General features: G+C 42.0%; 1 protein-coding gene across 3 annotated transcripts in view; it reads right to left on the bottom strand.

The window, feature by feature from the left end:
* SACM1L (SAC1 like phosphatidylinositide phosphatase) overlaps window positions 1-12507 on the bottom strand; it is a 543139-nt gene that overhangs the window by 342329 nt on the left and 188303 nt on the right. For 2 of the 3 annotated variants that reach the window (XM_075315018.1, XM_075315020.1), the window contains 2 exons: window positions 4973-5032; window positions 2185-2218 (listed from right to left, as the gene is read on the bottom strand). In XM_075315018.1, the coding sequence (XP_075171133.1) occupies window positions 2185-2218; window positions 4973-5032 (94 nt within the window). The remainder of the gene's footprint in view (window positions 1-2184; window positions 2219-4972; window positions 5033-12507) is intronic. The other variant, XM_075315019.1, reaches the window with a different exon arrangement.

The raw sequence follows: 12507 nt of genomic DNA, 5'->3' as shown, positions 1-12507 counted from the left end.
CATTATCAATCTATCCATTTATCAATCAATCTATCCATTTATCAATCAATCTATCCATTTATCAATCAATCTATCCATTTATCAATCAATCTATCCATTTATCAATCAATCTATCCATTTATCAATCAATCTATCCATTTATCAATCTATCCATTTATCAATCTATCCATTTATCAATCTATCCATTTATCAATCTATCCATTTATCAATCTATCCATTTATCAATCTATCCATTTATCAATCTATCCATTTATCTTTTTTTTTTCTTTTTCAACATGCTTTATTTATATATTATTGCAGTTACAGCATAAAAAACCGCAGGGACCAACCTGCAAAAAAAACACGGCAAAAACGCACCAAAACCGTATGCGTTTTTCCCGCGGTTTCGGTGTGGCTTTTTACCGCAGATGCGGTAATCTTCAACTCAGAGAAGTTTCTCAAGAAATTTTCTTGAGAAAAATCACTTTTCTAGTGCGCACATAGGCTAACAGTCACAAGCAGATAGCTTTCTCTTCCGCTTCTACCATGCTTCACGTAAACTTTACGTACTACCCTGTTTTGTTTTATCTCACCACTGGATAAATAGCAGTAATTTATGATCCCTCTGTGTAGTAAAATACTTACTGGTTGCCTTCTTCTGCTGTTCCTTGGTGCCGTATCCCTCCGCTTCTCTTTCACACTATGTGACCATAGTTGTGACTTATCGAATCTCTGCAGCGTTTGCTGGGCGGACCGGAAGTCAATTCTTAATTCAAGTATAAGAGACTCTGAACGAGGCTCTCATAGACATATGTTAAGAGAGATAGTAACTGTTAGCAGTGACTTCCAGCAAGTCAAAGCTACGGTCACAAGACAGTGTGGAGGGACAGGAGCAGAACATGCAAAAGTAGAAGATGGACAATGATAAGTATTTTACTACACACAGGGAAGATATATTTCTACAATATTTACAGTGGTTAAATTAAAAATAAACAAAAAAAACAGAGTGGTACTTTAAGGCCTAAGCCACACGGCGAGAAAATCGGTGCGAGTGGAGTGCGATAAAACATCGCATTCCACTCGGACCAATTCTAGCCTGTGTGTCAGCACACATGAGCGATTATTTTCTCAGCCCTAATCGGACCGAGAAAACAATCGCAGCATGCTGCGATTGTAAGCTGAGACTCTTTCTCTCGCACCCATTCAAGTGAATGGGGCGAGAGAAAAATCGCACTGCACTCGCGGTACTCCGGTGTACTGCTAGTGCAGTGCGAGAATGGCTATAGCCGGCTACGCAGGAGAGAGGGGGAGAAATCCCTCCCTCCCCTCCTGAGTGCCGGCCCGCCCCCCGCAGCTGAGGTCTGCTCGCACAAACGGACCTCAGTTGCAAGGACACATGCATGACACTCGGCTCTGCTGTACTGCCAGCACAAGCCGAGTCTCATGCAAGGGGATCGCAGTAGTCCCCGTGTGGCCCCAGCCTAACATGGCACATCACCTTAAAGAGGTTGTCCCCTACTTTTACATTAATGACCTTTCCTAAGGACAAGCCATCAATGTCTGATGGGCTGGGGTCAAACCCCTCCGCCGATCAGCTGTTTTCGGTTCCAGCGACGGCACCCGTAAAAGCCCAGTTTTGGAGCTGCTCCATCTTCTGATAGTGGCTGCGTCTGGGTACTGCACATCCATCTCCTATTGGTTAGAATGGGAGGCAGATGTGCAGTACCCGGCTGTGGCCACTATCACAAGATGGAGCAACTCCGGAACGGAGCATTTACGTCTGCCTGCTGCCACCGCCAGGACTGAGAACAGCTGATCGTCGGAGGTGTCGGACCCCAGCCCATCAGACATTGATGACCTATCCTAAGAACAGGCAACCAATGTAAAAGTAGTGGACAGCCCCTTTAAATGGTGCAATTACATGTGTAGGTTTTGGTCAGAATGTTTGGTATAGCGTTCAGTCTAAATCGGGGACAACATATATGTAAAGATTCTAATTCTATAATATGTTAAAAACTGTGCAAAGAATGTCATTCACACACAAAGCCATTCACTTCTTACAACTAAATATTCCTACATTTGCTAAAAAATTGCATCAAAAGCTTATGTAACTACAAATCAACACAAACTGCTTCTCCCATAAAGTTAGAAAATAATGAAAATAGGAATATTGGCTATATCCATTAACTGTATTTCAAAAGATACATCCATGGATGACTGGAACTGCAAATTTATGAATCTGTAAGGGAAAAAAAATAACATGTAACTAAATTCTATTAGTGGAGATTTATTAAAGGCAAATTGACTGCTGATACATGACTGCACATTACTGAAATATGACAAACTACATATATGCATTTTTGCATACTAGCGGTCAAATTGTTAACTAGTCTCACCCTGAATCTATCAATAGAAACAAGCTAGGCAAGACGCAGAAGTCTAGTCTGCATGGGACAGCAAGCATGTAAATTGGATACATGCGGTAATGTAAACATCCACCTGCAAGGACAATACAGGGAAATCTTGGTGCATTGCACAGTCACAATTCTGCAATCACATAGGGTCCTTAATGGGATTTGAACTGAGGAAGCCAGCGCTGCAAAGCAACAGTGATACCCACTGAGCCACCATGCTGCCCTCTAGAAAATAATTATTATGTAAAGGATTCTTTCCCATCCTCCATTGTTATTCGTGCATGAACACTCACTGGCACTGCAGGAGCAGTAATCCACAGACACAATGTCGTACGACGATCCCGACTCTGCTACATCTGAGGTCTAAGTGGTATGGATCATCATGGTATGGATTACGCTAGACCTGCAGGGGTTTTTTGGGAATAAATTGGGGAAAGAGAATGTTTTTCTAAAAAAAGATTTTTCTCTGTTTTTTGTTTAATTTTACTTACACGATTAGTAATAGGGGTGTCTCATAGAACCCTACCCATTATTAAATTATTAACCTTGGGCTTGAAGACAGTTGTGATTTTTTTTTGACAAATCACAGCTGTCATTAACTTTTTATATTATCCTGATTGCTACGGAACCAGAGCAATCGGAATGAGCCGGATAAGCAAATCTAGTGGGTGCACCAATTCTGGGGTGGCTGCATTCTATTTTTAGGCTGGGGAGGGCCCAATAACCATGGGCCTCTCCAGCCTGAGAATACCATCACTCAGTGGCCTGCTGTATCTTGGCTGGGTTATTTAAATTAGGGGGGACCTACAAGCCATTTTTTTTAAAATTATTTAGTTAAATAATACTTCAAAAAAAAAAAAAAAAAAAAGCAGCATTATTTTCAAACACAGCCAAAATAAAGCACACAGCTGCGGGCAGCCTCCAGCTATCTGATTTATCTGCTCTCAGTATCAAAATATTCCCTTGTATTTTGATACCCAGAGCAGATGAAGCCCATGCCATTTTGTTCCAGTTATTTGTTTTTACACTCCACTCCGGGTACCCAGACAGCTAGTTTAAGGGCAAACAATCACAGACACCGACACACAGTGTGGGTGGGGAAATCACTGAATATTCATGAGATTTAATGAGCTGACGTGGAAGCAGTATGACAGCTGATTGGAGACTCAGTAAGTATAATTGTCCTGCTTAAATCCCTATTTGGCTTCCTTTTTATTTTTATCCAGGTGGCCAAACCTGAACAATAACACGGACTTCCCTGAGAAGTCCATGTTCGGGGTCAGTGCACAGAAACTAGGTATCCGGTACAACTCCCTAACTTTACTGTTCGGGTTCGCCCATCACGAACCAAGATCTTTTCAGCTGTATTTCTAAAAAAGGTACTTGTGGCAAGCATATTTTAGAACTTTATTTTCATAAAAAAAAATCACATTAAATGCTACCCCTGACTAAAAACCCAGAAATTGTGATCTGAATGCTCGTTATATGGTTATCAAACCTGCTAATGCATGAAACACTTACAGGCAAAGCTTATTAAAATGTAACCTCCTGTTGCTATAACATAATAACAAGCAGCTGCCCAGCAATAAATGAAGGTAAACTTCACTTTAGTGGACAGTGTCAGGCAGCTGCTGCCAGGGCTAATAAAATAATGCGATGTATTAAAAGAGGTATAAGTGTTCATGAAAAAAATATAGTTCTACCTCTGTACAAGTCACTAGTGCGACCGCACTTAGAATACTGTGTACAATTCTGGTCACCGATATATAAGAAGGACATAGCTGAACTGGAGAGGGTGCAGAGACGAGCGACCAAGATTATTAGAGGAATGGGTGGGCTGCAATACCAAGACAGGTTATTAAACTTGGGGTTATTTAGTTTGGAAAAACGAAGGCTTAGGGGGGATCTAATCACAATGTATAAATATATGAGGGGACAGTACAGAGACCTTTCCAAAGATCTTTTTACACCTAGGCCTGCGACTGGAACACGGGGGCATCCGCTACGTCTTGAGGAAAGAAGGTTTAATAATAATCACAGACGAGGATTCTTTACTGTACGAGCAGTGAGACTATGGAACTCTCTGCCGCATGATGTTGTAATGAGTGATTCACTACTAACATTTAAGCAGAGCCTGGATGCCTTTCTTGAAAAATGTAATATTACCAGTTATGTATATTAGATTTTATGACAGGGTATTGATCCAGGGAACTAGTCTGATTGCCGGATGTGGAGTCAGGAAGGACATTTTTTCCCCATTGGAACTTGTTTGCCACATTGGGGGTTTTTTTTGCCTTCCTCTGGATCAACATGTTAGGCTACGGGTTGAACTAGATGGACTTAGAGTCTCCCTTCAACCTTAAAAACTATGATACTATGATACTATGAAGTTTTCAGGTTTTACTGAAATTGGACTTAATTCACAAACCATTTAAAAAATGCAACAGTAATGGAACTGGTCATGCTCACCAATTGTATATACAGTACAGCATATGGAACTAGGAAATTAGAGAGAATTTTTGGTTGCATGGATGTGTCCACTTGTAACATTCTAAAAAAAAGTAACCAGCATATTTTACCTCAGGTTGGGCAGAAAATTCTCGTAGTAAATGACCATTCCACACAAATCTTTGATCAGCCTGAAAAAAAGAAAAAAAAAAAAAGAATAAAAAAAGAACAGATGAGAATATGAATATTGCAAGCAAGAAAGAAAACAATTACTGTTAACTTGCCTAATCCCCACACTATTATCCTCAAATATAAAAAGCAAAGATGTCTGGCTTGTTTATGTTGCACTGAGGGTGTAAATTGCATCAAAAGAAAGGAAACGTACGTTCTATACTTTTGAACAAAAGTGGGACATAATGTGTAATCTATATAGAAATCATGTGTTCCCCTGAAGAACACTAGTCAGTAGATCAACATCTACATTATCTGGCTTTTTTCCTTGTTTTTTTTCTCTCTGCCATTGGTACCTCTTAAAGGGAACGAGACATGAGCAGTTCTGGGTGCATATTGCTAATCCCTGCCTAACCGTCCCTGTATACACTATCATAGATAAAGAGATCTTTAGAAAAAGTATGTCTAAAGATCTTTTATCGTATGTTAATGAGCTCGGTGACTAGTCCCAAGGGCATGTCTTCCCTTGCTAGTCGGCCCCATTAGCATGTTGGTACGCCCCTGTGAGTGTGCTAACATGCTAATCAATGTGCAGCATCAGAGGAAGATCTCCCTCACCTCTCCACCGCCAGCACTGCCAGACACTGGATTTCGGCTCAGTGCGCATGACCCCGGACTTCCGGTCATGCGCACTACTACAGTTTGAAGCCAGGACACGTACACCCAGCTTCATATTGCGCATGACCGAAACTCCAGGGTCATGCACAGCTGAAATCCAGCGTCGGGTGGTGATGGCAGCTGAGAGGTGAGTGAGATCTCCTCTGACGCTGCGTATTCATTAGCATCACAGCACACCCACAGAAGCGTTATAACATGCTAATGGGGCTGCTTAGCAAGGGAAGCAACGCCCAGGGGACTAGTCCCCACGCTCATTAACATAACATAAAAGATCTTTAGAAACACTTTTTCTAAAGATCTCTTTTTGTATGCTAGTGTATACAGGGACGGTTAGGCAGGGATTAGCAATATGTACCCAGAACTGCTCATGGCTCTGGGTACATATTGGACCTGAAAGGTTCCCTTTAAAGGGAATCTGTCAGCTGGTTTTCTATACCTCATCTGAGAGCATAATTTAGACTAAAAGACCCTGACTAACAATGCATCACTTAGTTTACTACGGTAGGTGCAGCGGTTCTAACACAATGCGTTTAGATTTAGCAATGCAGCAGTGCTGAAAAACCTGTTCCTGCCTACACCAGACTCTGTATTACAAAGTCTATAGTCCGTGAGCTGCTAATCACAAGAGGGGATAGAGTCAAACAACAGGAGCTAGTCACAGAATTGATAATGTCCCTAGTGATAACACACTGATTTTAAGAAAAGAACCGCACAGAATCTTGACATGTGAAATATCCTTGATCTTTGTGTTAACCCTTACCTCATGCTGTCCTCAGATTACAAAGCAAAAACCAGCTGACAGATTCCCTTTAAGGTTTAAGAGTCTATAGTTCAGCTACTCTGACTGTAAAGATCCAAGATGTCTGAATCGCATTTCCTCTACATGAATATAGATTTGTATAATTCCAGGAATGACCAGATAAATGACACCTTTATATTGACCACACACTTCGTTATGCTAAGAAGACCTGCAGCGGTTCTTTTTTCTAAATATGAATAAATCTGACTGTAGCCTCTCGTGGCTGATTCAGATGTCAAGTGATTTTTCTTGTAGGTGAAAAAAAGTCAGATTTTCATCAGTGTTTGGTCAGTCGTTTTTTATCATCAGAGCATCATGTTTTCTGCTTATAAAGTTTCTCTTACCACACACAGATGAAAATTGTAAAGTACTAAAATGCAACTAAAGTGCCTTGCAAAAGTATTTGTACCCCTTTTACACATTTTTTCATGCTACACCAACAAAATAACTTATTGGTGCTTTAATTTATATATTTAAAAAAAAACAAAAAGCATGTATTTCTGAGGTATAAAAATTAAAAATTATAGTTTTCTAAATATTTAGAAAATAAACATCTGAAAATTGTGACATGCATTTGTATTCCGCCACCGTGACTCCAAATTTTGTGAGGACACCATTTGCAGCAATTACCACTACAAGTCTTTTGGGTGAGGTATGTCACTGCCAGTTGTGCACATCAACAGGCTGACATTTTTGCCCATTCGTTTTTGCAAGATAGCTATAGCTCAGTGAGATTGGATGGAGAGCATGTGTGATCAGAAACTTTTACATTTTGCCACGAATTCTCAAAGACATTTAGGTCTGAACTGCGACTGGGTCATTCAAACACATGAATATGCTTTGATCTATATCATTCCATGGTAGCTCTAGAAGTATGTTTAGGGTTGTTGTCCTGCTGGAAGGTGAACCTATGCCCCCGCCAAAGTCTTTTTCAGCCTCAAAGTTTTTCCTGCAGGTTTTCCCTGTATTTAGCTCTATTCATCTTGCCATCAACTCGAACTAGCTCCCCAGTCACTGTTGAAGAAAAGCCTCCTCACAGCATGATGCTGCCATCACTATGTTTGATGGTCGGGATTGTGTTTTCAGAATTATGTGCAGTGTTAGTTTTCTGCCACACAGTGTTTTGCATTTAGGTCAAAAATTTCTACTTTGGTCTCAACTGACTCTAGAGCACCTTCTTACACATGCTGTGATCCCTACATGGCTTTTTGAAAATTGCAAACAGGACTTCCTAAGGCTTACTTTCAAAATAGGCTTTTTTCTTGCTCCTTTTCCATTTTTGGATTACGAATTGTAAAGTGCCCCATGGCATGGTCAGAGCACTGGCAATTTTTTTTTTTTTTTTTTTTTAACCTAACCCTGCTTTAGTCTTCTCCAGAAATTTATCCAATACTGGTGTGTTCCAAAACTGGTGTGTTCCTTGGTTTTCAGATGCTGTTTGATCCTTAAACGTTCTCAAACAAGCCTCTGAGGCCTTCATAGAACAACTATAGTGACACTGAAAAGAAATTACACACAAGTGGATTCAATTTACTAATCAGGGCAGCACGGTGGGATTAGCCGTGCACTGCAGCTTTGCAGCGCTTCTGGATTCAATTCCCACCAAGGACAACATCTGCAAAAAGTTTGTATCTTCTCCTCGTGTTTGCGTGGGTTTCCCCTGGGTACTCCAGTTTCCTCCCACACTCCAAAAATATACTGATAGGAAATTTAGATTGTGAGCCCCGATAGGGACAGTGTAGCCATTGTATGTAAAGCGCTGTGTAATTATAGCGCTATATAAATGAATAAATATTATATTATTACTGGAGATATATTACTGGAGAGGTCACTTGGTTTTTTGGGGGTTGTTTTTTGGGAAGGGGGGTGAATACAAAAGTTTGTTACAATTTTCAGATTTATTTTTTTTTTATACAGCAGGTGAAATAAGTATTGAACACATTACCAGTTTTCAAAGTAAATATATTTCTAAGGGTACATGCCCACGAGTGGGACCCGCAGGAGAATGCAGCTGCCCGTGCCTACAATCTGGGATTGGGCGGTTGCGGTCTCTCGCTTGTGTTATCCCTGCACAGGATGCTTGCGATTCCGCAGCAAATAATTAACATGCTGCAGCTCAGTAAGCAGCACCGAAGGTCAGTGTTTGCTGTGGAAACAACAAGCACAGTGGGCACGGGATTTCTAAAAATCCCATCTACTATGCTTGTACTGTACATCGCAGCATTGATCATGGACACGCAACCTGCTAAAGGTGCTATTGACATGAATTTCTCACCAGCTGCCGGTAACAACCCATCCAATCCACACAGGGAAAGAATTCAAACCATAGGTGTCCATATATCTAGCGATGTGTAATAGTGAGAAATGACACAGGTTAAAAAGTTTTGAATGCGTGAAGAAAGAGGTGCAAAAAGCCCTAGATTTCAGCTACTGTCATGACTTTCTATCAGTAATTAGAAACCAAACCTGCCACTTAATGAAAAATAATAATAGCTGGTTCAACTGATAGGCTACAAAAAGATGTCTCATTACCAAGGTGCCGCACAAGAAACATCTCATGATGTGTAAAACCAGTGAGTTGTCTCAAGATCTTCACAACCTTATTGTTGAAAAACATACTGATGGCATTGGTTATAGAAGAATTTCTAAAGTACTGAAAGTTCCATGGAGCACTGTTGGGACCATAATACAGAAGCACCCTCACCACGCAAAACTCTATTGCTGAAAAAAAAGCATGTTCAAGCACATTTAGTTTGCTCAACAACATTTAGACAAGCCTGTGAAATACTGGGAGAATATAGTCTGCTAAGAAAAGACAAAAATTGAACTCTTTGTATACCATAACACACAATGTTTGAAGGCCAAAAGGCACTACCTATTACCCCCAAAACATCACACCAACAATAAACATCATAGTGTAGAACAGTTATTCAGGAGATGGCACTGGAAAACTTCATGTGATTGATTGAAGAATGAATGGACAAATGTACTAAGATTTCTTAATAAAAATCTGCTGCCATCTACCATAATGATGAAGATGAAACAAGGGTGGAAATTTCAGCAAGAAAATGATCCCAAACACACCGTCAAGGAAACCATTGGTTTCAGAGAAAGAAAATATAGCTGTAAGAATGGCCCAGCCAGTCACCTGACCTGAATTCAAGAGAAAATCTAAGTTACTTACTAGTAATGGGTTTTTCTAGAACCCATGACAGCACCACCAGAGAGAAAGGTCCACCCATATTAGGACATAAAACCGACTGAAATAAAAGGTCAGCACCTCTCCTCCACATCAGTTAGCTTACAGTGTTAGAGAGGATTACTAGAAACCATACTAATACATACCATCACCAAACACACCAGACTACCACTTAACTGTGGCTTAATACAGCAAATATAAAATTCACAGGAGAAAAAAAAAAAGGGGGGGAGGGGGGGGTAATGGTGCTGTAGCCCTCTGGACCTCTGGAAAATCCCATTATCGGTGAGTGACTTAGATTTTTCCCTTCTCCTATGACAGCACCACCAGTGAGATTCTGATAGATACCACAGCCTCTAGGGAAGGACCACCGCTTGTAGAACCTTTCTACCTAATGCTAAATCCACTGTGGATGACAGATCTAATCTGTAGTGATTTAAAAAAAGGTGGAATGAGAAGCCCGGGTTGCAGTCTTATAAATTTGCTCAATAGGCATGTCTGCCCTCTCAGCCCAGGAAGTTGCCACCGACCTGGAGGAATGTGCGGTAATACCTTCCAGCACTGGCCTGTTCCGGGCTAAATGGGCTACGCTAATTGCCTCCCTCACCCATCTTGCTATTGTACCCTTCGAGGCTGTAAGGCTCTTCCTAGCTCTTTGAAAGCAAATAAATAGGGATTGACTGATCCTCCAAAATCTAGTAGATTCTCTGTACTGTACAAGGGATTTTCCAGAGTATTGAGCCATTCTTCCTTTGAAATTTTAGGAGTGGCACAGAAGGATGGAAGGACCATCTCTTGAGATCTATGGAAGGTCTTCGCAACTTTAGGCAAATATGCTAGGTCTGTTCTTAGGACTACTCTATTGTCTAGGATCCGTGTGTATGGCGGAATTGAGTGATGGAGCCTGCAGATAACTAACCCTTCTAGCCGAAGTTATAGCTATGCTATCAAGAGGACTAGATTAAGGGTAAGGTTTTTGACTGAAGCCTGAGAGAAGGATTTAGATCACAGGGATGAACCATCAGGGAAGGAATAGGAGTGGCTCTCTGACACGATATAATAACCCTCTTGACCCAACTGTCCCCTGCCAGGTTGTAGTTATAAAGGGTTCCTATAGCTGATACCTGCACCTTCAGAGTACTGACAGCCAAGCCTATTTCTAAACCCTTCAGGAAGAACTCAAGAATGGGACCAACTGGGACCTTCCTACCTGGCACCTCCCCTGAAGTAGAGTGGAATTTCTTCCAGATCCTACCATAAATTTTGGTGGCTGTTGGTTTTCTGCTCCGTAGAAGGGTAGAAACAAGATTTCTTGAAAAAACATGGCCTGATAACAATTCTCTCTCAAATTCCAGGCCATCAAATGCAGGCCTGAAACCGGAAGGTGAAGTACTGGCTGTGGTAGAGGTGGTCAGTAATCTTTGGCAGGAGCTAAAGGTTTGACATAGACAACTTACTCAGCCAATAGAACCAAGGTCTTTTGGGCCAGAAAGGGGCAACTAATATTACCCTTGCCTGATCCTCCCGGGTGTTCCTTAAAACCACCGGAATTAACACTAGAGGAGGAAAGGCATAAAGCAGTCCTGAGCTCCAGGGGATTTGGAAGGAGTCTACTGCCCCTGGATTCTCACAGGGATTTAGGGAACAGAACCTGCCTACCTTTTTGCTGTCTTTGTTGGCAGAGAGGTCTATTACTGGGGATCCCCGATGCATTACTATATGGTCAAAGATGCCAGAGTTTAGGGACCATTCCCCCTGCTTCAGTTGGTTCAGACTCAAGAAATCCGCTGTAATATTCTCCACCCCCCTTATGTATAGTGCAGAGAGAAATGAAAGAGATTGTTATGAGCTAGGATAAATATGTCCAGGGCAGCACTCATCAGAGAAAGATCTTGTGCCCCACTGGTGGTTTAGGTAAGCCACAGATACCCTGTTGTCTAAAAGGATGTGAACATGTTGGCCAGCTAGCACTGGAAAACACTCCTCTAAAGAGGGATGTCGTAGCGTGTAAAGCCCCAACGAGAGGTCGTTGGGGTCACAAAATTAGTGACGCACATCCGGCATCGTTAGCGACGTTGTTGGGTGTGAAACGCACAAACAACCGCTAACGATTAAAATTACTCACCATATCGTTGATCGTTGACACGTCGTTCTAATCTCAAATATCGTTGCTGTTGCAGGACGCAGGTTGTTAGTCGTTCCTCCCGCAGCACACATCGCTATGTGTGACACCGCAGGAACAAGGAACAACATCGAACCTGCGGCCGCCGGCAATGAGGAAGGAGGTGGGCGGGATGTTCTGGCTGCTCATCTCTGCCCCTCCGCTTCTATTGGGCGGCCGCTTAGTGACGCCGCTGTGTCGCCGAACAAACCTACCCATTATAAAGGAGGCTGTTCGCCAGCCACAGCAACGTCGCTAGGCAGGTAAGTATGTGTGATGGGGACTAACGATGTGCGCCATGGACAGCGATTTGCCCGTGACGCACAACCGACGGGGGCGGGTGCTTTCACCTGCGACATCGCTAGCGATGTCGCTGTGTGTAAAGTGGCCTTTAGGCTCTTCTAATTGCCTATAGCTCTTTTAGGTTGGAGGAGCTTTGTTTCTCCTGGGAATTCCATCTCCCCTGGCCATGTGTTCTCTCAGGTGAGCCCCTTAACCCGACATGCTTGAGTCTGTAGTGATTACATCCAATATAGGTGGCGCCCAGGGAACACCTGCTGACAGATTTTGTATGTCCAACCATCACTGAAGGGAATCTTGCAACGGTCAGGAAAGTTCTAATCTTTCTTCTAAAAATCCTCCTACTGCTTCAGCGCTT

This window comes from Anomaloglossus baeobatrachus, chromosome 6, assembly GCF_048569485.1.
Source record: "Anomaloglossus baeobatrachus isolate aAnoBae1 chromosome 6, aAnoBae1.hap1, whole genome shotgun sequence".
NCBI classification, from domain to species: domain Eukaryota; kingdom Metazoa; phylum Chordata; class Amphibia; order Anura; family Aromobatidae; genus Anomaloglossus; species Anomaloglossus baeobatrachus.
Note: the sequence above shows the minus strand (reverse complement) of the source record. Positions and strands in the feature narration are given on the sequence as shown.